The following is a 27,253-nucleotide window of genomic DNA, read 5'->3' on the forward strand; positions in this document are numbered from 1 at the left end:
GGACTTACAAATTATGGCTCATCTGGAAAAACACTATTGTGCATAGGGAAACTAATGGCACATACGTTGTTTTTAAACCGGGCCGGAATTTAGAGGTCCAAATTGCATAATGCAGTCCAAATATCAAAAATATTCCCGATTCCGCGGAGGGGCCGATTTCGGCCCAAATCGCAACCCCTCCTTTGGCAATGACTGATGTGACTAGGTTTCTGTCTGCTTAACGCGGTCCAAATTGACGAGAGGATCTCTTGTTCCCCGAAAAACTTTTGGCTGTTTTCGACCCAATGCATTTGGTTTTTGAGTTGACTTACTTCCTGAGCTTCTCCATCGCGTCCCACTGCTTCTTGTCGGCGACGACTTCCAGGCGACCGTGGGAGGAGACCCTTCCTTTCTCGTTCTTCACCTCGCAGACGTAGTGACCCGCGTCGTCGACGGTCGCCGAGACGATGAGGAGTCGCACTTTCCGGCCGTCGAAAGTCCTCTCGTACTTCTCGCTCGGCTTCTTCTCGAAGTTCAACAGCTCCCCGTCTTTGTACCACGTGAACACCGGCAGGGTGGCACTTTTCGCCTGCGAACAACAGTAGATCATCGTCTTGAATACCGCAGGTAGATCTAAGCGCGAAGTGTAGAAGTTACACAAAAAATAATGGGTCTGTTGCGAACTTTCGCCTCTGAGAGGGTAGGGGGCAATGGCGATTGGGTGTCGCAGAGCGCGAGACTGCGCTGTGAAAGCGACTTAATGTACGTATGTGCAAACTTTCGCTAAAAGCAAAAAGAAGAGTTGTTTAGAATAGAAAATGGCTCATAAATTACTATGAGCACATCGGGAAAGTCTGAAATACACTCACTGAAAAAAAAAAAGTTGCGAGCTGTATATACACACCGCCCGTTCTGGGCTCGGAGGCCGAAAGTTCCGGGTACTAGGGCCGTAGCTTCGACTGCTGCGGGTGCTAGAGCCGTAGCTTTGATTGCTCCGGGTGCTGGAGCCGTAGCTTCGACTGCTCCGGGTGCTACGGTCTGAACTCTCGGCATCTGAGCCCGAAACGTGGACGGTATGTCTATATAGCACATAAGCACGGCTTCCACGGCTGGAGTTTTTTTTTTTTTTTCCAGTGCTCCTAACTTTACAATCTGCGTGAGAAATATGCGTTTTTTGTTTTTGGCTTCCCGCATCGGAGACGGTGCTACGGTGTAAGAGAAGTCGTTCCATTCAACCCTTTCGCACTAGAATGCTACGCAATTTTTCGGGGAAAACAGCTTAAAATTGCTCCTAGGACGCGACGTTTTAATTTTTCAACAGTTTCCTGGAATATGGCGCTCTGGCTCCCCATTCGAAGTCACGTAAATGTCGGGCCCTCCTTTGCAGTTGGAGGAGTCCCACAGCCCCCACCCTTTTGCGGTGTTTTTTATTGCTCCCTCAGCCCTCCTTGAGATGCTGTTTCGCCCTCCCCTCCATAAAAAGTTCCTAATTCCGCCCATGAACCGAGACGTTCTGAATTACGCGATGAACGATAGTAAGCATGTGTGCTATTTGTTTGCCATATCTATACAAATCAATTGACTTTTCGCTTGAACGATAGAGTTATTTCAGTGAAATTTGGCGGCAGCTCCCTCAAGTGTCGCGACAATAGACGCTCTTGAACTGTGGTATGCGACGCGGGCATTAGTCGCGTTTTTCGTCCGGGTCATTTTGTCGCAGTGTTTGGCGGCTCATTCCATGTGGACAATCCAAATGGCGATTAGAAGGGCTCAGAAGCTACTGTTTGACTCTTATAAGCCAGACCCAAACACAGCTGTCAGACTCCAAGTTAAACATAGCCTGCAATTGACAAATCACTCGAGATTCTCATTTCCTATACTGAGTTAAAAAAAAAAAAAATCTGTGTTTTTGGTTGCTTTGGGTTACTTTCAGTTACTTTTCGTTACTTACGGTCGCGCCAACCAAAAGGAATTGTCGATGCATGGACCAAATTTTTGGTTAAACCGACTGAAACCATAGATAACTCTGAGACATTCAGGAAAGAAAAGAGGTGAAGAAAGAAGTCTATGAAAAGAAGTGTCCTGCTGAACGCATTTGAAGAAAGTTCATCTGTGTACGCTTTCACTAGCAAAACGCAAATTTTCCCTGCGCACTAGGACACAGCGCGGCCGAAGTAATTTTGACAAAAAATCAGCGCGGTCGAAATATATATGACAGAAAATCAGCGCGGTTGAGGTAAATTTGACATTTAAGCGCGATTGAAGTATATTTAACAAAAATCAACGCTATCGAGGTAATTTTAACAAAAAATCAGCGCGTCGAAGTGCACACCGTGTTTTGCAGTGTACAAAGTTCACCCGCGAGGTATATCTCGCCAGATCGTAAACATTCTACACCCCTGGCTAAACGAATGTTTTCTTGCTCTCTCGAAGTCACTTAGAGGTTGCGAATTGCGCGTTGCTAGACTCTATCATACTTTATGATATATTGTCTCTGACTCGGCTGTTATGATCCATTTCGAACCTCTTTAAAATGTATTAGGATATTCTGGAAACTTACGAAGAAGGTGAGTGCGACGTTGGTACCATCGAGAGCCCTGACGAGTGCAGGCATGTCCTTGACGATCTCCGGCATGTCGACCAGCTGCCCGATGACGATGGGCTTATCGCTGATGAGCGGCTCGCCCCAGCCGTAGCGGTTCCGCGCCCGGATTCTCAGGAGATACTCCCCGCCCGGCTGCAGGTTGAAGGCATCCAGGGTATTGCTCGGCGTCACGCCCAGCTGCAAAACAAAACAGTTTGACACTTACAAAATAAACTCAGTCTATGGGGAAAAAAGTATTGCTTTATGGTATGAATATTCAGCTGTAGTTCCGAAAAAATCCACCACGTCACTCTGCTTAACAGTCTGGTTCCAAAATCAGTGATTATTTAAAAATTACAACAGATTTACAATTTTAAGACTCATAAGCAGCTTATCGACGGTGTAGGTCGGCAATCACATAACTCGTTTGCGGTGTCTGAAAATCTCCGCCTCCATGTTATTTTTTTAGAAGAGAACAAATTGACATGATTCCTTGAAGTTTATGCAGAATTTTCTTCGCATAGAGAAGAAAAATCACTGGAGTTTTAAAGAGTAGCCGTTGAGTAGTTTTCCGTTTAAAAAATAAAGTGTGATAGGAAGTCTGCGACGTCGCAGATCGAGTTATGTGATTGCCGACTTACACCGTCGATATGTCTAAAATGTTAAAAAAACAAACGCGAGCTTTGAAAGTTGAGAGAGATCAAAAGCGTGCCTATTTTTCAATAAAAGGCACGCTAAAAAAAGTTTTGAAGGTAAAAGCACATAGAGAAGGGTACCCTTTTGCACAGGGCGGTATAGCAAGAAATATACTGCTCTCTTGCGAGATAATGTGTGGCTGCTGTTCTTTGGAAGCGATGTCAATTTTAGTACAATTAATGCACTCTAAAAAGCTCTGTTTTTTGCAGATAAGGAGACGAAGTTTGCTAAATGAGTGGAATCATTTAGCTTTTTTCAGATTAAATAAGTTAAATTTTAAGGAAAGGGTAAGTAAAAAATACACACCAAAATATAACTTTTAAAGTTTAAAATATATAAATGTAATCACCTCTTTCCATTTTGCACCTCCTTCTGCCCCCACAAGCCAGGCTTCAATTTTGTAGGCTAGGACGGGGGTAGAGTCTTTTATTTCTGGTTTCGGCCATGAGATTGTCACCCAATTTCGGCCAGTTTCGACGACTTGTGGCTGACCCGCAATACGGCCAGGAACTTCTGAAATCAGAACAAACATCCGTGAGTATTAACATCGAGCTAGAAGGTTAAACAGTTTTTTTGCTATGTAACGGAATGGAAAAGTTTAACAATTTAGGGTCAAAATAAAATTTCTTTGAATTTGTAAACTCCGGCAGAATTTAGTTACAACAAAAAAAGAAGGTTTCGATCCTTCATTAAACTTTTTCTTTGGGAATCAACAGTTGTATCATCTCTTCATGACAAGTGAGTAACGTATAGATAAAATCTGTAATACACAGAAATGACAGGCATGTATCATGTTTGTCAAACTGTTAAGTGAGACATTTAGCTCAAACTGATTTTTTAGCGAACTCAACTAACGAGGTTCTTCATTTTGGAGCTCCCGTTACAATATTCAGGCATTTCAAATCACTTAATACCAGGATTTGCAATAGTTTTAGATATAACTGTAGACATAAACGTAAACGTTCATAATTTTCGCGGCTTGAGGTTCCAAAATCCCCTTCAATCCGGACTGCTGCAAAAAGCCATGCAACTAGCGGCCAATCACGCCTCCTCGCGCACTCCTCGAGGAATCTTATTTCACATACAGAAACCGTTGCTATCTTTCAAGCATCATTTCGAATACACCTCATATATTTTTTTACGCTTCCTGGAGAGCCTACAAAAACTATTTCTAACAATATATGTCATGACTATCTAATACAAATCAAGAAGTAAGTGTCACATTTTCAAAGTCGAGGTTCCTTCGAAATTCGTGTAATTTCTTTTAGATGAAATCACTGAAATAGCTAAAACAGCAAAATTCATCTCAATTGTATCAATACGAGACTTATGAGGAAGCCAGCCAGGTGTGCTATTTAGACATGCAGATAACCATCATCAGCCTATGTTGCCTAACTTTCTCTCGATCTTTACGTTACTATTGCAGTAAATTAGAATAAATTAGAATTGAAACAGGCATTTCCACCAAAGTTCGAGATATCGATATTTTCTGTCTATTTCCGGTACTGAAGTACTTTGAGTCGCTCTTTTCAACTGAAAAAAGCCGGACGTGACTAACCATTTTATGAAATTATCTTTTCGCTCGAAGATGCAGTCAGTTTGATTGACAGCTCGATGCTTAAAAGAAACTTGAATTCCTGTGAAATTACACGAGCGTAAATTTTTAAGGTCTGATATTTTGCCAGTTCCTGACCATGAAAGACTGTTGTTTTTTTTTACACCTGTAGAGTGTTGCCGTGCACTCGCATATGGTATGTAACATCGTACTTTAACGTGCGTCAGTGGTTGAATTATTTACTTAAACGTCGCTACGTAGCGTCTGGGATATCGAAACAATACGTTATCCTAGCATCAATCATTTGAGATGAATCACATCGATGATGACACGCGAATCACTGCCAACAACGCACTGAATCAATTTCCCTCCCGTTGACGAGTAAATCTATGGGGACACATCGATGCCACGTGTAGGATTAACGCAGATAGACTGACAAATATGGCTATTTACTGTCAAATAGAATTTTCCGCATCCAACAACTCTGACTCAAACTAACCAAACTCTCAAGAAAAACTGTCGATTAGTTTTTTTTTTTTTTTTTTTTTTTTTTTTTTTTAATGAAACCTGAGCCCTGATTTGTATCGACTGTAACTAAAGGAATGAGACAGAGACGCTTAATCACTTCTCAATGCTGTAATATTTTAATTGCCTACGAAGTTAGTTATTCATTGACAACTTTTCCGTTATTGATAGGTAGATTACATCTTTATTTAAGTCTCTTAATCACGATAACTTGTTGCCTAAAATTTTGTTCTCGAGAAATTTTGTATCTTACAAAGATTTACGACGAAATTTCAAAAAAAAATTACAACCACGCTTAAGTAAGTGAATATATTTTCAAATGAAATATTGCAACAGTGCGATGAAATTAGGCCCCTTTGGTAATTTTCAATTGAAGGGCTTGGAGTACAAAGCGTTCAAGTGCAGGTTTTGTTATTTCGAAAAATACGCGTTTAAAAGTTTTAATTTAATACATGACGTCTTAAGATGGAAAGAAAGTTCAAACTTATATTTTGATTGCAGAATATACTTTCAGATTAATTTAAGTTGAAATCACTAATAACTCAATTTTTTTCAGAAACTGCACTTTAGGCCCTTCTCAAGTCTTCGGACAGTGTCTCAAGTCGTAAGACAAGAACGCGCAATCAAGTTCGCCTTCAACTCAATGGATACAATTTGAGCGGCTCGGAGTTGATATAATTGTATCACTCATTTTGTAGGCGCACGTAGAGTTGACAATAGCCAATACCTACGATAAGTCATAGGATTCAATATCATTTGGATTGATCGTTACGTTGAAATCCAACTTGTACGTCAATGTGAAACATTTTTTTCGATGTGCAAAGTCCTGCGTGTTATTTTATTTATACGTAAATTAATTTGAGTCAACCAGAGCTCTAAGTTGCCCAACAATGATCGAGCACCCTGAATAATTGTTGATCTACATTGTGAATAAAAAACGTGGAAGAGAGGTTGATGACACGTTAAGTATAATAAGTACATATATGGATTTTGTATTTAGCAACGCAGACGAATTAAAATTATCCACGATATGTCACTCCTGCTCCAACACAAACGGAATGAGCCTGAGTTAAATTGTAACAAACCTATAATTTACCTGTTCTAGGCCACCTCGGTGTTCAGATCAACGAATGTTTTCGCTTGCTTTGGCAACTATGGTGCACAGTTGAGACCCAGATTAGCGCAGGTGAGAATTTGATCAACCCTCGTGAAGGGCACAAATGTATAAACAATCTAAGTCCGATGACTGTATTTTTAAGCCGCTGTTGCCGGCGCACAGTCGATCGAGTCAATTGGAGAGCTCGGACATGAAATTCTTGACTAAAATTGCAAATTTTGACACTTAATTTGTCACATTTTAAATTTCAAAGAGTGCTTCAGGAAGAAAATTTTACTGGAAAACCAATGAAACCATTTTTAAAGTCTCTAAATTTTGTATAAACGGAGTTATAATCGTTTAAAGTTCCCAAATTTTGTCCGACCTGTCCTTTTGACTCGATCCACTGTGCGGCAGTGGGTGACCGGTTTTATCCCTGTCAATACTTGACACGTTGATCTCTCTTTGTATCTTACTTTCTGCGAATAATCTGTTGTTATTCCGTTAACGATTAACAATATCATGGTCAAGGGAGTGTCCCTAGATTACGTAACGCTCTGGGGAAGAGAGAAGGTCTAGGAGAGCGTAATACGCCATTTTTATTTTACTTGTTATAGGATAGGGACCTACGTCACATAAGCGTTGGGTCAAATATGCCGAAAAAGTGCGTTACGGAATATAGGGACGGCCCCAAAGGCCAAGAATGAGCAAAGTTCAAGGAGCTACGAACGGATCCTGGACCAGGTTAACTTGGCTCCAAGGCTTAAACTACTCGCATTATTTTTCAAACCTTCTACTGTGACCGAACTTAAACGTAACGAGGTACAAAATTCTTGTTAAAATGTATTTAAACAAATGTAAAAGTGCAAGGAGGGCATTTTTCTGTAAAAAACAACAAAAAGGGTTTCTTGACTCAAATATTTTAACAGTATTTTTGAGGCAGGGGTTTTGTTCTTTGAAATTTAAGAGTTTTTAAAACTCCTTGCTAACAGCCGATGCTACTGGGGTAACTTATCCCTTGACATCTTGGCGTGCCATTTATGGCACGCTTTCTGACCTCCAATTAATTTCATGGAATCCTATGCCATTTGACACTTTAACATCCTGGCGTGTTATATAGGAATGGCACGACGGCATCTAGCATGACCTGAGGCTTTGTCTATTTTATTTACATTATTCTACTCTCAGGAGCTTTAATTGACTTATAAAAACTGGAAAATTTTAAAAATCTCAAAAGACAAAAAATTCAAGATGTTAAGGGGTATAAAACTCTTTGCTGGCCGTGACTTTTAAGATACAGTTTTTTCCGAGGTATCAGCCATGAATGCATTTTTTTGTATGGATTTTTCCATACGAGCGGAATCCATGGCTGATACGTCAGAAAAAAATGCATTTTATAAAAGACAGCCAAAATCAAACTTGCGGTTTTATAACTTTTAAGTATACGTAAAGTTGATAACACACCTTGGTGATCCGTCAAATCATGTAAAAATTCCGAGATGGCACAATCTCTGATGGCCCAGGCGGCTTTGATGACTTGCAAGGAGTTTTTATCCGGCTCCTCATCAGCTTTGAGCACCGACACCATTCTAAAAACTAACGTCCAGCTCGGCCGGCCAAGTTCACTAACGCGTCTTCAGAAGCCTCGAATGTCACTGTTCCCACTCCGACAAAGGGATTCCGGCGATCCTCACACTTTTGGGTCTACCGACCGGGATTTTAACACTTTCAACAGTTTAGCGCAACAATTTCACGGCTATCGAGACCTGGACAAATTCCAAGAGCTACACTGACTTTCGGGCGGTTTCACGGGGTTCGGCGCGTGAATTTAGCGCGCTACCGTGTTGGATAATTAATGGCAGCGATCGTAAATTTTAACGGATCTGCGGTGGATCCGTGTTAGAGTTATGATTCGCGATAAATTAAAAGGGCGATCGTACGCATATGGAATCTTTTTTGGTGCTGAATGGAGCCCCTGCATCTCGCAGGGATTTTAGATAAAATAATTGGACGTATTCATGCCAAAAAGAGCTGTGAATTCACTGAAAAAAAGGTATGGTAATATGTACCATAAGTCTACTTGATTTTTTATACAGTGAGACTATTTAGTGAAAATAACCGGAATTATGGTAGTATTCACTAAAACTCTAGTGATGCTAACCATAATATGGTAAATACCATCCCCGAATCTAGTGTTGATTAACACACTCGCATCACTGTGTCACAGTATGGTTAAATGCACCATATTTTTTTCAGTGAACTTTGTTGTCTTTACTTGCTTTATGTGTAGTTCCGTTTGATTTAGTTCATTAGTACATAGTTTCTTTTAACATGTTTCGTCGTTTCCTAGATAAGGAACGGAACTGCATTTCAAAGCAGCGAAATTTTAACCCGCAAAATGTATTTTTCTGGGATCCTGTTGGAGGTCTTCACCTACAGATTCCACTGATTTTGCGCTTGATCCCAAGCAAATATCGGCAAATTTTTTTAGACTTTAAAACTTCAGACTTTTTTTATGTGCCTAACGTGATTTTCGAGTGAATTTACCCTTAGAAATATATTCAGTTGGCCTACATCTCTTGCGGCAGCAGACCCATTGTTGCAATATGGGAAGAATTCAAAGTTTATAAAGCCAAACGTTTTCAAAGTTTTTAGCCCGTAGTTATGACAATATGGCAACTCGACCCATGCATTCAGCCCTAAGTCCGCGAGGAAAATTTGATAGATTTCATAATCTCCTTCTTCAGGGGAGGACTCTTTTAAGAAACAGGAATGCCTTCCGTTACGGCTTCAACTTTAAGAGCTGTTATTGAGTTAATTGTGGAGAAAACCACTAGGTAGCACTATTGTGTCTTTTTCAAAATTTGGATGGGATACATTTATTGAATCACAAATCTTTGCTGCATGGAGGCAATCCATTCCACGGGTTCCGCTCGTCCCAGACTTATTATTAATGGAGTTCAAATCTGACGGATAAAGAGATACGTACAAATACTTGTTTCTAATTTTGTTCGTCAAATTGCGTGCACCGCAAATGTGTACTACTTGTTAGGCACATAAGCATTCGTAAAAATTGAATGTCGACTCTTAAAATTTTGTTAAAATGTGTTCCTTTCCAAAAATTACCAGTAAATAATTACGTTCTTAGCCCGTTTAGTCGCCATGTGCACAATAATTTACGGCCATTCAAATGGAATCTTACTTAAAAAATTAATATTGAGTCTTAAATTATTCAGATTGAACCAAATCGCTAATATTCGTTACTAAGACGAGTGCTGGAGCTAAAATAAAATTCTGTGATTATAAAGGTTAAAAAATTGATGACAAATTTAAAATCCTATCTCGGGAAACTATGTGATTGTTTTTTAAAGTTCTGCGTCAAATTTTTTTCTCGCGAGTTATTGGGAATTAAAGTGATTTCTATTTAAGTCATTCAATTTAAGTTGTCTGAAGGAGCATTGGATTAAAATAGCGTATCATCTTCCGTTTTTTAATCATTGAAGAAACGCCACGCAAGTGCCCTGATCCGAACACAAAAGTACTAATTTTTTTCACGAAAAAAAAAAAAAAAATCATTTCGTCGTGAAATCCACAGAAAATCGCGAGGCAATTTTGTACGTTGGGATATTGAGAGACGGGAATTTTTATAACCGAGCGAATTTCACCATACAGACAATCCACTCCTGGGAGGGGCAAAACAAAACAAAACGAATACGAGTACAAAAAAACGAGCAGCGGCAAACACAGAGCCGAGGGTTGAAACTTTTTGACCCTCAATTTCTCGCTTATAACGTCAATTTTAAAAAGTTTAAAGGGAAAGGAGCATTTTGTGATGTAAGTCGCATGCGTGACTGAAATATTTCCACTGACGTCAAAAACACGCAATTGGACGTGGACGTCGAAAAAGGATGACTCTCAAGTTATGCCTATCTCTTCTTTTTGCAAATAAAAACAAACAGAGAAAACTGATTTTAGACGCGTTTTATTTCCATTCTCCCTATTTTGTAAAAGTTATGTTCTGAAATCAACACTCAAATTCGCTTGATAACAGATAGCAAGAAAGCTGCTCGATCTGTTTATCAAACCAAGCCTTATCTGACAAACTTGTGTCGCAAACTGCTTGATCGGACAATCATCTTCCAATCATGGAACCAATGCAATGCTCAACAAGTCAATGATAGGGCGAAAAATAGTGTTGATATGCGAGCGTAACTTTTACCCCACCCGATTACACCACTTGGATTGAAATAGCAGGGTATCGAAGATGTATAATTTTCGTACTCTTCTCTTTGGAACGGAGCACACGTTTCAAGGTCAGGATTTTAAAACCCGAAAAATCCGCAAGTATTTAAGCCGCACGGAATTTATTCTCACAGTTCTATGTTTGATAGAGCTCTTCTTTTCTCTCCTTCTTTTTGTCTCCCCCCCCCCGCGAACGGCGCCTCAGTTCAGATATCGAAACAAAAGGACAAACCATCTTGTCACGAAAAAAGAGAGCACAAAAAGGGCCAAAAAACCACAAATAAATTTTCTTTTAATCTTTTTTCCCCGTCACTAATTCAATGAAAATTTCTGACCACTCGACTATCACCGCAAATAGATAACACAGCTTCCGCGAGCGACTCCAAGGGACCGTTGGAACCCGGAATACTTTCAAACAGAACTCGTTCCACAGATTCTAAACGAAGACAACTCGTCACAAAAAAAGAGAGCACACAAGGGGCCAAAAAACCACACAGCAAATTTTTGTTTGATCTTTTTGCCCCGTCACTAATTCAATGAAAATTTCTGACCACTCGACTATTGCCGCAAATAGATAACACAACTTCCGCGAGCGACTCCAAAGGACCGTTGGAACCCGGAATACTTTCAAACTTTATGAACTAATAAAAAACTAGGTATCCGTAGCATATCGCGCTCAAAATAACTCGCGGCGCTGCGTTCGCGTCCGGCTGCGTTAGCGGCGCCACCGGCGTTGCCCCCGCCCCCCTCCCCCCAATTTTAACAGCCCCCCAACCCGCCCTCTCGCAGTGGGCAGCATCCGCCCACGCTCCCGCGCCGTGGAAAAAAAACGTGTCAAAAACTCGAGCGGGATACACTGAACTCGGGCGTTTTCCCGCCCGGGCGAGCCAGCGCTGCGATCGGGCGTACAGGTAAAATTGGAGGCGCCGCGATGCACCCGAACTCTTTCATTAGGCGCGTCGTTCGTGCGTAATTTTGAGATTAATAGGTCAGTTGCGCGTATCGCGGAATGGGCGCGTCCAGTTTCGGCATAAACAGCCTAATTCCGCATTGCTCCCATTCCATGTCCGTCAAAAGTTCCGGGATTCGGAGCTTTTTTGTTCCGAAGTCTCCCACTCCATGACCGTCCAAAGTTCCAGGATTCCTTTTAGATTTTTTCAAAAGTTCCGGAAAATGCAAAAGATCCGGAACATTTCGGGAATTTCAAAAGTTCCAGAAAATTCAGGAAAATCTCTAAAGTTCCGGAAGGTCCCGGGTTCGAGTCCCGGTGGTGGCGACAAATTTTCACGGAACTGACAAGTGCATCTGAAACAGATTCTACTTGACCTTAATCCCTGAAAATTTGAAAGCCGGAGCATGGACGTGGAGAAATCCCCTAATGTCTATTGACAATAAAATAATTTCTATGTTAAAACTAATGTCTATAAATGACTGTATAGTTTCCTAAGTTGATAAATAAACAGGAGTAGGGGCCAAATAATTTACAAAAAAAAAGTTCCGGAATTTGGACTAGTTCCGGGAAATGGGATCACTGCAATTCTGCACAAAGAGAACGAGACACTCTGCTAAAAAGGGTTGATAAAATGGTACAAGTTCCACACACTGTAATTTTTGAAAGCTGTGGTCAGTGCCTTGAAAGTCTTATAGCACAGCAACAGTGAATATTGAGGAAGTTCACTGATCAGGTCTAACCCTCTAATTTTTGAAGTTTTCAATTTCTTCATTGGGCAGCAGAGCATTGAGCCTCTCGGAATTGATTAATCAATCCACGGTCGATTGATTCGTCTTTATCATAATCATTTAGGAACTTCCGAAAATATGAGTTTTCTACCGCTTTTTGTGTGCATTTGAGTAAATACGACTTAAAATCAAATAAGAGACAAAATATTTTCGGATGTGCTCATAACGTTACGTCAAAATTGAGGATTCGTTGATTCAATTAAATCTCCCTTAAAAATCTTTTTTTCACGTTCACGTGAGGGAACACTGGGTTAACTGCAAGGAAAAATGGATCGCGTTTAACAGAAAGGAACTAAACCACATCAGCTTTTGCCAAATTTAACTGGGTAATTTACTTTTTTACGAGAGGACTTTTATGTTGATTCCTTTGAAAATTTTAAGGAATTTTTTTGTAATATGGAACACATCTACTGAAATTTGCACGAGCATCCGCACAACCATTTTCATGTAAAAAATTAAATTTTCCAATAAATTTGGCAATAGCTGATGTTCCTTGGTTCCTTTCTGTTTAACGCGGTCCAAATGTAAGTGAAAAATATATTATTAACATATATTAATAAGCCTTGGAATTATTGTCTTACCTCGCTGCTTGATTTGTGACTCAGCTAAGTAATCGCTTAAAACACTTGCCTCCCTCCGTTGATCCCTTGGAAGAGGTGTCAATGACCGCGCTCTCTCCCGGATCTGAAATTTAAGAGTATCGGGAATTAATTGAGGAGATCTGCGGGCCGATTATTGAAATGTATAGACAAAGCTATAGACAAAGAAGACATAAGGAGTATAGGGCGATTCTATTGGTTGAAATGGGTGGTTCTTATAGAGTAAGGGGGTTAACTGATGGACTAACTATCGAGTCTCTCGTGAGTTGCCGTTAGTTAGTCTATTACCTACGCCCTTTGTCCATTGCAACCACCCGCTTCCACCAATAGGATCCCTCCATATCCTTTTTGTCTTCTTTGTCTATTGCTTTGTCTATCAATTTCAATAATCAGCCCGCAGTTGAATAATTAATCAATAATTATTTTGATACTAAATGTACACAATCTTAATTGTCAACTCATTTCAAGTGCTCATTTTTTTCACCAACGCAGATTTCACGTTCTTTTGAGTCCGGGCCCGAAATAAGACGCCCCTAGATGATTTTTCTTCTTTAAGATCTACTCCAATCCGTCTTAAACGTAGATATTTCATTGTACAGAATGAATTTTGAAGGAGATTTCAAGTCAAAGCTAATAAGTACATTTTAAAATTTAGTTATAGGACATTTCGTCAACGATTTTTTGTCCGCGCACCTGTTTTTTCCAGTAATTTACGTCCACGCGCTTTTTCGGCACGGGAGTTTTGGTCCACGTGCCAGTTGAGACCCAAAGTTAATTGGCCCACATGTAAAAACAAACGACAATTGCTCACGACGTTTTTGGATGGAAATGTAAAATGTCTTGGAAGAATGAGGGTTTGCTTGTTTTTTTTTGTTTTTTTTTTTTTCTTGTTTGGTCCAACGGAGAATAATATATAGTTGAGAGTTTTGGTAAAAATGGGGGAGCGTCAATTCCATGAGACAAAATTCACTAAAACTCTCTACACCTCTTTGATGTAACAGGACTTAATTATCTTTCAAGATTTTCCCACCTTATTATACCTGAACCGGATAAACCTCTATATTTGCCTCAGCTAAAGGCTCTTAGATTTTTCCAGTGTACGATAAGTATCTTGATTTATTTTGCGAGGAAAGATCTGTACTTTTAAAGGATGCCTGTCATTCATAATACGTTCAATTTCGTATAATACTGTGCAACACCTCTGTTGTGAAATAGTTGCTTCAGGCGCCGCCGCACGGCGGGCGGGCGGCCAGCGCGAAACGCGCATTGGCGCCTACAAACCTAAGTGGATACTTCAAGCATTGTGCAATGCGTGAAGTATCCACTTAGGTTTGTAGGCGCCAGTGAGCCTCTCGCGCTGGCAGCACGCCGCTCCGCTCTCTTAGGCTTTAATATTTATACTCGCATTGTCAGCGTTTTTTAACTCAGGATTTTGAAATGTTTGCACACTCTGCATTGATTATTCTCATTTAAATTGATGGGAAAAAATATGTATCAATTTATCAAAGGAGAATAATAATATAATGTGTGTTTTTTAAATATTGGTGGTTCCGTGTCAAATTTAATGATTTCCAAAGCACTTTGATTTTTTATTTTACATTTTGTGCTTTTATTGTGCTGCAGCGAGGTATACGCGCAACCAAACGCTCAAAATTTGACGTATTTGACTCTAAAAGATCAATGTACAAATGGGTTAAAACTAAAGATTGCGTGCTTCTTGGTTTTTTTTCCTTCTTTTATTCATTTTTGCAGTTTCTGTCGGCACAACTGCGGCTTATTGAGATTAATGTCGCTTGGAACAGGGTTTTACAAATATTTGTCACGTTTTAAAAATATAAATGTTTTCAAAATGAAGTAATAATTTCGTAAAGAAAAAATTAAAAAAAAAAAAAAAAGTACCTATACACATATAAGGTATATTGTACATCGAATATTTTAAGGATAGAAATAAAACCAAATATTCACCAATGACAATTTAAAAAGATGATTCAAAAGGAGAAAGTAATAACATTTCATCTAGAAAATGAGCAACCATAACGATACCTCCTTCTCTCTCAATTTCTCATTTCCATATTGTCAATATAATTTTACATTCCGACTAAAATATAACGCTTGAACCAAGTCACTGTTGCTTATTTTACGTGTGGGCGTAAACTACTGGACAAAAAAGGTGCGCGGACAAAAAATCGTCGACAAAATGTCCTGAAACCTAAAATTCTGGTTTAGACACGGGAGCCAAATCACTTAATGGAGTATTTTGATTTTATTGACAAGATGGAAGAGTTTTGCCACAAGCTTCATTTGGGAGGGGGAGGTGTCAAGATTTAAAAAATTAGAATGGAATAGAATAGTTTTACTTTATTTATATCCTGGTAGGAATTATAAATTTTTCCAAAGGGAATCACGCCCACTTTTACGTTGTTTCTTATCCAACTTCCTAGAGCACACCCCATTTTTCCCACTGGTTCATAGTTCCGTTTAGCAGAAATACGTCTAATTGAATGACATTTATAAACCCTACTGATACGCGGTAACCTTTCCAATACGGGGATGCTCTTTGAAATTTTGAAATTGTCCGTGGTGTCTAGCAGTGGCGTGGCGTGAATGATCGAGTGTCGATATTTCCCCAGTTGAAACTGTGGTAAATAATCGATTATTAAGGTGTTCGCTGCGAACACCCTGTTTATCGATCCTTTTCTACAGGGTTAAATGGCAGATCAATCGATATATCGCAAAACACGCCACGCCACTGGTGCCTAGAGTTTTGCCCTGTACGATACTCCTTAAACAGATGGAGCCCGATACTTCCAGTGGCGAGGCGTCAATGATCGATTTATCGATATTTTCCCATTTGAAGCTATGGTGAAGTATCGATTATTAAGGTGTTCTTTGCAAACACCCTGTTCATCGATCCTTTTCCATGGGTTTAAATGACAGATCAATCGATATATCGCAGAGTACGCAACGCCACTGGATACTGCAGTCTCCCTTTCTTCTCTAACAGTGAGGTCAGACTTCTTTTTTTTTTAAATTGATGAGAAAGAGCGGAAGATTTTTGTCAGCCGGAGTAGACAATCGAGACGGTGTATCCTCACAACATGCATTGTGCCGCACCAAAACATGAGGCTAAATTTAGCTCTCGTGTGAAGGGTCAAAATCAATGAGAAGCACGGTGTGGCCACCCTGTATTGTAAATCTGTCGCCGCCCTCAGATTTCGGACGTTGATCAATGGGCCTCAATGAGCTGCCAATCTGATGTCACAGTTATGCGATAGCACTACTGTCGAGTTTCAATTTAAATTTGTTATTTTTGACGTGAGTCTAGACAGAGATAATTATTTTGGAGGCAAATGAGATATTTGGCAATGCCGAGAATGTCTTGTGACTTATGGCCCGAACTGTGATTGGTTGCAGTTTGATTTTCATTCAAGGGTCGGTACTTGTAATTTTCTTGCTGACAATCGAAAAAAAATCAATAATATGCTATGTCAGATACGGAGGTTTGTGCGAAAATATCGAAAGGAAAATGAAGTTGCTAGGTTGCGTCAGGAATCTGAGGAGGGATTTCATTTTTAAACGCTTTGCTGTATATGTTCGTCAAACTGACATTGCTGGGTAAATGTAAATTGTAAAATCTCTCACTATAAAAATCACTGTATACATTTTCCCGACAATTTATATGCCTGCTAGACGATTGCCGGGATACCCTCAAATTAATGGAGGAATGGAATGTGCTGAAGTCCTAGGAGTTAAATGTAAGACAATAGGATTTGATTGAATGGAACTGAGCAAACGAGACATAACTGCTTGTACATACAAATACACGCTCAATTTGATGTAATGAATTTGTCACAGATGGTATGAAATCGTATTTTGATGGTTGAGTACTATAGATTAATTTGAGAAATATCTCCATCAGGGTTGCAGGATTAATCCAGTTCTAACTTTCCCTGACTTTTGGAGAGCATTTCTTGACTCCTTGCACTGAAAGTCCCCGACTTCTTACGAAGAAAAAGGTTAATTTAAAAACAGTCATGCAAACTTTGAAGCACCGCAATTGTACGTGTGAAGTTGAAACTTGCAAAGAACTCGAATACAAACATGATCGCGAGAGCGGTGCTAAATTCTAACCTCTGTAACTTATCTCAATGTCAATATCGAAATATTTTTCTGCGAGGAGAATCGAGTAAAAGTTACTGAATGTTCAACTGAGGAGGTCACTAAAAACACTACAATTACAATTGAAGTCACTCGTTTTTCAAACATCGCGTTACACACAAAGTACGACATACAACTATTCCAACTCCTGAGTCGCTCAAATCGTATCCATCGAGTTGAAGGCGAACTTAATTGCCCACTCCCGTTTTCAATTACTCAGAAATGAGCGTAAGGGCGGGGCTACACTCGCTTTTGCAGCTTATATCAATGACAATTTTTCTGACACTTGCAACCCTGACTATCTGTAAAAAATTCTCATCCCAATAATAGCGGAGACATTGATCTACGAAGAACAAGGCGTGACCAATCATACGCATTTCTTTTAAAATTTGTCTTCTCCATCGCAATATAATGGGCAGTCTATATATCATACGCGTCTTCCAAAGGTGCTATCATGGAAAAAGGTTCATTTTGCGTTTGGGCAGAGCATTGTATTTCTCGCCAATAGATATGTAATGTTCAACCAGCGAAATATAATCCTACGATACGAGTAAGAGACTCCCTATAAATTCGCCAAGATATTTTAAAAGCAATTTTACTTCATTGTCGTTTCTTGGACGAAGGAACGTTACTCCATTCCAAGGTTGCAAGATTGACTCAAACGATTCAGTTTTTTACAAGTATGTACCCGTGCATTTTTATACCGAAATTTTTGTGATTTTTGCGTGAGATTGGAGGAAAAATAGTGAAATTTTCAGTTAGGAATGCCCAACATTCTCCAGGTAATAATTCTCCAGGTGTACGAAGGGAAATTAAGCCACAATGAAACGTAGAATTACGTTCCTGCGTGACGGGAGCAACACGTATTTGTGTAAGCCCATTCTTCGCAGAGTTAGAAGCAGGTCAACTGTTGAATAAAATCACGCACATGGAAGATGAATTTGGAAGTCACATACCCGAACGGTGACGAATGCTCTATCACAGCCGTAAATATTCTTCGCAACGATGAAATAAGTTCCAGCGTCTGAAGGTTGTGCTCGCTTTAAGGTTAATCTCACGTAGTCGTCATAAGTCTCTTTCACAGTCCTGAAACTGTTCGTGATGTCTTTCACTCCTTTCATCCATGAAACTGAAACGAAAGGAGAAAATCATATTAAGCAACTGATTATTTATGTTTGGGTCGCCATACTAATCCGAGAGGCGTGAAATGTCTGAAAAATTCGAAAACAAGATGGTCGCTAGGCGGTGGAAGAGATTCCCCATTTCTGGGACAGATTTCCAGATTTTTCCGAGATTTCCCTTAAAAATTTGCATTCCGTGATGAATCTTGGATTTTCCCAGTTATTCTGGGTCCTAGACACCATGATATAAAGACACTCCACAGGGTTGCCACAAGATTTAGAATATGAAATTCCCTGATACTTCCTTGATTTCTCTGACGCATTAAAGTGAAATTCACTGACAAAATTGGACCGCGTTTAACAGAAAGGAACCAGGCCACATCAGTTTTTGCCAAATTTAACAGAACAATTTAATTTTTTACGAGAGAACGTTTGTGCAGATTCCTTTGAAAATTTTAAGGAATTCGTTTAGTGATGTGGAGAAAATTCACCAAAAATTTGCACGAAAAACCGCACAACCGTTTCCATGTAAGAAATTAAAATGCCCAGTTGAATTTGGCAATAGCTGATGTGGCTTGGTTCCTTTCTGTTTAACGCGGTCCAATTAAAGATATGCCAAATGGTTTAAATGGCATAATTTGAAAAAGCTTTTAAGCAAAATTTGTTGTTCGAAGTGTCAAACCCATTCTAGATAGCAAATAAAGGTGAGTTTATCATTTTCCCAGACACTTTCGTCATTTTCCTTGACATTTTCCCGGTTTTCCGGGATTCCCTGACTGTGGCAACCCTGACTCTAGCGTCCTTAAGGTGAATCCAGGCTTGGAACTTCGCGATTTGGCCACCACGTCGCGCTGCTCAGAATAGCCGCATATATTTGCCAAAATAATAAAAACCGTAATACTTATTCAAGATTGGAGATCCAGGGATATGGCAACATACTTGAGGAACACTCAGTAAAAAATCTTCTCAAAATTCCCAAAAATAAAGTCTTAACTACGGCGGAAAGTAATTCCCATTGCGGCAATGGGAGAGAGAGAGACAGAACATGAGGGATTCCGTTGCGCGCTCGGCCGCCGCCTCTGAGCTGAAAGTTTCAGCCGTACTTTCTCTGCGCGTGTAATTATAATTGCCAATATTTTTGGCTCAAAAAATCAAGCAAAAATTAATTCTATATCTTGTGGATCTGCTTTTTGTAATTCGAGGAATATTATTTCAGTAATCGTCGAAGGAAAGTGACATTCTCAGTGGTGACTGGTGGCGCTATCTCTAATCTTGAATTATCCCTAATCGAACCCTGGATTCACCTTAACACGTGGATTGACGTTCCTTCTCCTTGGACGATACAATTTACGGATACGAACCTTTGGGCTTGGGTGTTCCGGCGACCCGGAAGGACAGCGTGATGTCCTCGCCGACGACGAAGGTGAGGCTGGTGCTGGGCCGGTTGACGAACATCGCCGGGCGGTTGTTGCCGCGGACGTTGCCAGCGGACACGACCTCGATGGTGGCCGTCGTGTCCACGTATCCCAGCCCGGTGTACGCCCGGCAGACGTACTTGCCCGTCTCCTCCGGGGTGACGTCACTCACGATGAGAGTGTGCGTGTCCGGCTCCCGCACGTACCTGTAGCGCGAGGAGCTCGTTGAGATCGGCGTGCTACCCTTCAGCCAGGTCACGTCTGAGTAAGGGGTGCCTGGAATGAACATGAAAAGGAATTAAACATTGTGCAAAATTCAAAATATACTGGAAAAATCACGACCGGACAGGTATGTTGTAATTATAAAATTTTACTTAGAAAATATACTTGGGACAGAAAGTTCGGTAACTATCTCCTGCGGGCTGATTGTTGAAATTGATAGACAGAGCTGTAGACAAAGAAGACATGAGGAGTACGGAGCGATCCTGTTGGTTGATATGGGTGGTTCTTATAGACTATGGGAGACAATGATGGACTAACTAATGGGTCCCTCGTGAGTTCTGCCGTGCTAAGGAACAACGCCGTATGAATCTTCAGGCGTTGCCAAATTTCCCTTGATAAAGTAGCAATTTACTGCGGTAATAGAGAAGATTTTTCTTACAATTTTTCGGACAATATTGTTTGCACTTTAGTCTAAAATATTTGAAAGTTTCAAGAGGAAATATGCATAACTTTCTTCCAAAATGAACAGTTCATCGGGGGAAATTTGGCAACTCTTGAAAGTTCATACGGCGTTTTTCCTTAGCACGGCAGAGTTGCCGTTAGCTAGTCTATTACCTACCTCCTTTCTCCATTGCAACCACCCAAATTAACCAATAGGATCCCTCCATACTCCTTATGTTTCCTTTATCTATTGCTTTGCCTGTCAATTTCAACAATCAGCCCGCCGAGGGTATGAGTCTTAAGACGTGCAAGTTGGCGACCAACGGCGCGACGTCGCACGATGGAAAGAGTCAATGGGAGAAGTCGGACAGATTGTGGAATCTTTAAAAGCTTATAACTCCGTTAATAAAAAACGTTGAGGAAACGATGGGCCTGTGGTGGTAGAGACGCTTACCTTTAAAATGGACGTGCAATGCAGCAGTTCCACCGGCCGGGACGAAGTTCTCCGAGGCTAAAGTCGTGACGACGGGCCTACCGTAATCGGGCGACGACAGACCAGATCTGGGGCTGAACAGGTCACCGTCGAGGTCCACACCTTTGGGAGCTGATAAGTGGTCGGAATGAGTCAGGTCCCTCAGGATGGAGCTCGGTCGGGGTGAGAACGAGTCCCTTATACAACGCATGTGAAGGAAATCCGATTCTGGAGAAAATAAATGAATGAGTAAATAAAATGACGTGTATTCATGATAAAAGGAGCTAGAAACGGGTGGAAAAGATGCTCTAGGAAGCTGCATAAGAAACAATGTATAAGTGGGTGCGGTTCCTTTTGGGAAAATGGAAAAGTGATTATTGACATCAAAGCAAAATGAACTAAGCACCAAAATATGCTAACTCATGAGCCGTGGGCATGTGACAGCAGCGTTGTGGAGATGGCTCATGAGTTAAAGACTCTTGGCGGAAGAAATACCTTTCAATCTAAAAATAGGTTAAAAGTTGCTCAGTTTATTTTTATACCAAAAGGCGGCGTGAAATTGCTTTATATTTCCAACTTTCAACCATCATAAATCCAGTTAAGATCGAATCGTGCATTTTTCCGAAGCTAAACTGTTGACAACCTGATGTCACCAGTCAAAAACGCCTTCAGCTTCGTGTGATACTTCACCGCCCACGCCGAAGCTCAAATATTTGTATCAAAAATCACTGGTTATTTTGATACCACCTCGTAGGATCTTTCAATCGTTTATCTTTCATTCATGAACTGTCATCGCGCATTTAGTCAAAAAAAGCCTTGTTGGCATAATTTACAAATGTTTCGTATTTTGGCAGATCCTGACTTAAATTTTTAAAGAAACGACGAAGAAAAACGGGTTTATTTGATCCATCTAGATAAAGCACGTTATGTTGTGAGTTACAACAAAATGTTGTCACCAGCCAAAAACGCCTTCAGTTTCGTGCGATACTTCACCCCCACGCTAGAGTTAAAATATTTGTATCAAAAATCATTAATATCAACAATAAATTTGGAGCTCTGACTAACTATATACTTGCACCAACCTATGGATCGGTTCGAAAGTTCCGACATTCGTTGAGTCTCGTAGTCAGGGAAGACTTGAATGTTGGCAGCTGTGATGGATCTTCCGTAGTCATTTGTGGCCACGCAGGTGTAGTTCCCGGAGTCACTCACTTGTGCTCCAAAAATTTCCAGACTAGCGAGACCTTTGTACAATTTCACATGATACCTGCAATCCGAAATTTCAATTTCATCAAAGTTTATTTGTGAGAGGGGGGGGAGAGTTCTTCACATATAAATAAAATAAAATATTAAGGATTTTCTTTCGAATAAAATTACCCTTACTCACGGTCTTGCTCACCCGAGCGCAGTTTAGACGAATTAATTCCAGTTATAGGTAAGTTATGACAAGTTCCTGGAACAAGCACGCCCAAAGTTCCTCGAACCGCGCTTGTGTGGAAAAGGCCTCAGAAAATTGAATGATCAGAGGAAATCTATTTAAAACAAAAGTTCAGCTATTAGCCGATTTTACAAATATATATTGCAATGATTGCGACTCAGGTCATGATTTAATAAAAAAAACAACGCAAAAATTGTAAATATGTTAACATCCTCATGCACATTGTTTTCTAAGTAAAGTATGGCCTGGGTCGCAATCATTGCATATATTTGTAAAATCGCATAATGGCTCAAATTTTGTTTTTCACATTATGAGTAGCGAAAACCGAAAAATCTTGACATATATTAACTTAGCACTTTTTCTTGGCGTTGAGGAAGGAAAATTCCGATCAACCAAAACGATCAATTTCGAAAAGTAAAATTTTAGTTGAGGCGGAGAATTTTAATCCGGTCGTAATGGGATCCTTTCACTCTATCGTTATTTTCGGGTTTTTTTTTCTTTTCAAAACAAATTTCTAATCATAAAGGTTTATTTTTTAGGTCCAATGTATAGCAAGAAAGATAAATATAGGTGTATTTAATTTTCGTATGGGATGTTGAAAAATTGAAATTAAGTTTGTATATTCCAAGTAACAATCGCATAAGGAAAGTAGGGAGATCTCACGAAAAGGGTTAGGACGTAAGGGAATAAAAGCAGCTGAATTAAGCATCTTACTTGAAATCCCGTTTTTTATGGATAATGGGAAGTCCATCTTTGTACCACTCAATTTTTGGCTCCGGGTAACCAATCACACTGCATGTCAACTTCACCCTGGATCCTACGGTGGTCGATCGATTGGACAATCGACCACAGAAATGAGGTCTTGAGTCTGTTGTTTTCTAAAACATACATCGCCAAAATTAAAATGTGTCTAATCATCGTATGTATTAGTTTCACATTTAGTCAAAAGCTTTATGAGAGGACTTATTTTACTGCTGCATTACATGGATCATACCATAGCGTCTAGATAGTGAAATGAAAAGGCATATAGATATTACTACAGTTTTGCAGGTGAATATCGTGCTCGTTTCTCGCGCAAAGTTCAAAGTTTTAGATATTTTCTTCGGGTGATGAGGTCCCTGTTCACAGATCCGGTCACAATTTTGAAGCGAAAAAACTTTCTCGTACATCCGCATCAAAGAAAAATACCTTGGTCTTTTTTCCGCTGATTCAGAGATTTTATCGCAAAGTAGAATACTGCCGTGCTAAGGAAGAACGCCGTATAAACATTCGAGACGTGCCAAATTTTCTCAGATAAAAGATGTATTTTCTAGAAAAACTATGCATATTTTCCATAAAAATTTTCAGAATTTTTAGAATAAATTGCGTAAAAAATTGTCGAAAAATTTTTGAAGAAAAAAATTCACAATTTTTGTAGTTGATAATTTTTGTATTCAAGGAAATATCGCAACGTCTGAGGGCTCATAAGGCGTTCTTCCTCGGCACGGGAGAGTAGTTAGTTTGGGCAAAATAAGAGATAAAACTATTTCGACTTCCAAGGGAATAAAATTGCATTTGCACGAAATGAAGGAGAACGTGAACTCTTAACTCTTTTCGGCTGACTCGGAGACTTTAACGCAGATGCAGAAAAGTTGGATAAGGCCAAACACATGCTCCGACTATTTTGGGTTCCAAGAGGATTAAATTGCATATCCAAAAAATGAAGGAGAACTTGATGTTCTATATCATCTCAACTATTCGGTTTGTCGAACTCAACTTTTAGTTCGTGTGACCAAACTTATGAGGTTAAACGAACTGATGAAAGAAATTCGGTTGCATGAATCGAACGTTCAGTCACACACACACACAAAAAAAATCGGTTTTATTTTAAAGAGTTAACACTCAACACACTGATTTTGACGAAATTTTAGGACAAGGATACTGATATTTTGTAAAACTTATTGCATCGAACGCACTAATTTTTACAAAATTAGTGCAAAAGCGTAGAATTTCTGAGAAAATTACTGAGTATTTGAAAGTGTTATTGAGTGTTGAATTCTTTACCGCGAAAGCGTTGAATTTTTAGAAGATGAATGCAACTGCGCTTAATTTTTTCAAAGTTACTACAAGCGCACTAATTGTTGGTAAAGATTACTGCGAGCGCTCAGTTTCTTAATGCATAGGCTGAATTCCTGGTTGCTCAAAACTGTGTAGGCCGAACTTTCTACACCTTTGGGGCGTCATTCAGAAATTAATAAACAAGAATAAGTAGATTAATTAAAGATTAGTAATGTGCAATACTCATTTAACCCTTTAACCTTTTAACCTCATTTAACCTTTTACAATTTAACCCTTTTATCAGGCACTTTATTTATTAAGATATGGGGAGGGATTGATCAATTCTAAAATTGCAGTTTAGTGTTATATCTCTTTAACTATTAATAATTATGAAAGTTTGAGCTTTTTCGACTAACCAAAAAGATATCGGTGTTTTATATTTTATTTTTGGTGTTTGAAGAGGACTAATCGGAACTTCTTTTAGTATAATTATTCGTTCTGAGCTTATAAATGTTGGGTCTTTTATATCAAATGAACACTTATATAATGTTGTTGTAACTTCTCATGCTTTTATTATAATTATATCTTACCACTTTAGGATGCTGATCATGAACAATGCAGCGAGAATGGACCTTGGAGTAATGATACATCTCATCATCAGAAACGACACTTTCGGACCATTTTGTCCTCAGAGGTGATGCATATCTGCCCGAATTAGACAAATAATCGGAATGCCGGTCAGCCTTAGAGCTTATGTAATTATAAGCCATTCGGTCAAAACTACGAGATCTTGACAGTGTGTTCTCTCTGAGCGTGTAATCGTCCTCAGATTCCGAAACACCAAGTCGGGAGTCACTCCTGCCTTTATATGAGTCCACAGGTGATCCTACCCGCTGACTGGTCAGTCGATCCATAAGGTCAGGTGTATATTCTCTCTTGTAATAGTTCGAGCTCAGATGCATCTTTCTGTTCAACTGATGAATCAAATCTGGGCTCCTAGCTACTCCAACAGGTGATCTACTGACGTATGGTGATCGAGCTCTTTCTAGGGGTGATTTGGTCCTTGAATAAGTGGAACTGTGGATATCAACATTATCCAAGTTGACTCGTTTATATTGATAATCCCTTGCGCTGTGCGTATTCATAAAGCTCGGAGACTCTGAGGTAGCCCTTATTTCAGATCGTGAGACGCTCCTCCTGCTGTGCTTAAGTTCTTCGGAGCACTGATCTCTCAACTTTTCTGCAGTGACTCTTAAATCATCCGTGATTTCGTATTTCTTGGTAACGTAACTACCGTGAGTGGATCCACGCAGAGACGTTCCAGAATAATGGTCTTTGGCAGTTTGACCAGCAATCGTGAGTTCTGCATCTGGTTTTTTGATCGCTACTCTTGCCCCTCGATTAAATGTGTCATTATTTTCTGTTACATAAACTTGCTTCGTATGTGTTTCAATATCCTTATTAGTTTTACTTATTATCTTTTCATCTGCCACTCGAGATAGTTCCTTCTTTGCTTCGCGACTGGACAATTCATCAGTGCGACCACATTCTTTATCGTCGGGCTTTGCTTTGACGTCAGGATGAGTAATTTCCTTTGCTCCCACTATTGTTTCCTCTCTAACCTCGAAATCAGCCTTCTCTTTGGCATTACGCTGAGCATTCTCTTCGGTTTCTTTTTTGACCTTCTCCTCAGACTTCTGCTTTGCATTTCCTTCTTTTTCACGTTTAACCTTCTCCGCAGCTTCCTTTCTGGCTTGTTCTTCAGTCCTCTTTTTCACTTCATTCTCTGCCTCGCGCTTAGCTTTTTCTTCTGCCTCAAGCTTAGCCATTTCATCTGCATCACGTTTAGTCTTATCTGCAGCATCATTTTGTGCTTTATCCTCAGCATCCTTCTTTGCTTTTTCTTCTGCTGCAAGTTCCGCTTTCTCTGCGGCTTCCTTTTTGGCCATTTCTTCAGCCTCAAGTTTTTTCTTTTCCTCTGCCTCACGTTTAACCTTTTCTACAGCTTCCTTCTTTGCTTTCTCTTCTGCTTCTTTCTTTGCTTTTTCCTCTGCTTCAAGTTTCGCCTTCTCTGCTGCTTCCATTTTGGCTTTTTCCTCTGCTTCCTTCTTTGCTTTTTCTTCTGCTTCCTTCTTTAATTTTTCTACTGCTTCCTTCTTTGCTTTTTCTTCTGCTTCTTTCTTTGCTTTTTCCTCTGCTTCAAGTTTCGCCTTCTCTGCTGCTTCCTTTTTGGTTTTTTCCTCTGCTTCCTTCTTTGCTTTTTCTTCTGCTTCTTTCTTTGCTTTTTCCTCTGCTTCAAGTTTCGCCTTCTCTGCTGCTTCCTTTTTGGCTTTTTCCTCTGCTTCCTTCTTTGCTTTTCTTCTGCTTCCACTTTGGCTTTTTCCTCTGCTTCCTTCTTTGCTTTCTCCTCTGCATCCTTCTTTGCTTTTTCCTCTGCTTCCTTCTTTGCTTTTTCTTCTGCTTCTTTCTTTGCATTTTCCTCTGCTTCAAGTTTCGCCTTCTCTGCTGCTTCCTTTTTGGCTTTTTCCTCTGCTTCCTTCTTTGCTTTTTCTTCTGCTTCCTTCTTTGCTTTTTCTACTGCTTCCATCTTAGCTTTCTCCTCTGCATCCTTCTTTGCTTTTTCCTCTGCTTCCTTCTTTGCTTTTTCTTCTGCTTCCTTCTTTGCTTTTTCCTCTGCTTCCTTCTTTGCTTTTTCTAATGCTTCCTTCTTTGCTTTTTCTTCTGCTTCTTTTTTTGCTTTTTCCTCTGCTTCAAGTTTCGCCTTCTCTGCTGCTTCCTTTTTGGCTTTTTCCTCTGCTTCCTTCTTTGCTTTTTCTTCTGCCTCCTTCTTCGCTTTTTCTTCTGCCACCTTCTTTGCTTTTTCTTCTGCCTCCTTCTTTGCTTTTTCTTCTGCTTCCTTCTTTGCTTTTTCTACTGCTTCCATTTTGGCCTTT

General features: G+C 39.9%; 1 protein-coding gene across 1 annotated transcript in view; it reads right to left on the reverse strand.

Moving 5' to 3' along the window:
• Window positions 1–27,253, reverse strand: part of LOC109032551 (uncharacterized) — a 246,731-nt gene that overhangs the window by 141,093 nt on the left and 78,385 nt on the right. Inside the window, 11 exon segments of the mRNA XM_072303839.1 lie at window positions 312–568; window positions 2,540–2,761; window positions 3,609–3,772; window positions 12,999–13,101; window positions 18,131–18,303; window positions 19,657–19,986; window positions 20,828–21,073; window positions 21,928–22,112; window positions 22,998–23,161; window positions 24,911–26,634; window positions 26,637–27,252. Coding sequence (XP_072159940.1) covers window positions 312–568; window positions 2,540–2,761; window positions 3,609–3,772; window positions 12,999–13,101; window positions 18,131–18,303; window positions 19,657–19,986; window positions 20,828–21,073; window positions 21,928–22,112; window positions 22,998–23,161; window positions 24,911–26,634; window positions 26,637–27,252 — 4,184 coding nt within the window.

The sequence above is a fragment of the Bemisia tabaci genome, chromosome 8 (assembly GCF_918797505.1).
Source record: "Bemisia tabaci chromosome 8, PGI_BMITA_v3".
Lineage (NCBI taxonomy): Eukaryota > Metazoa > Arthropoda > Insecta > Hemiptera > Aleyrodidae > Bemisia > Bemisia tabaci.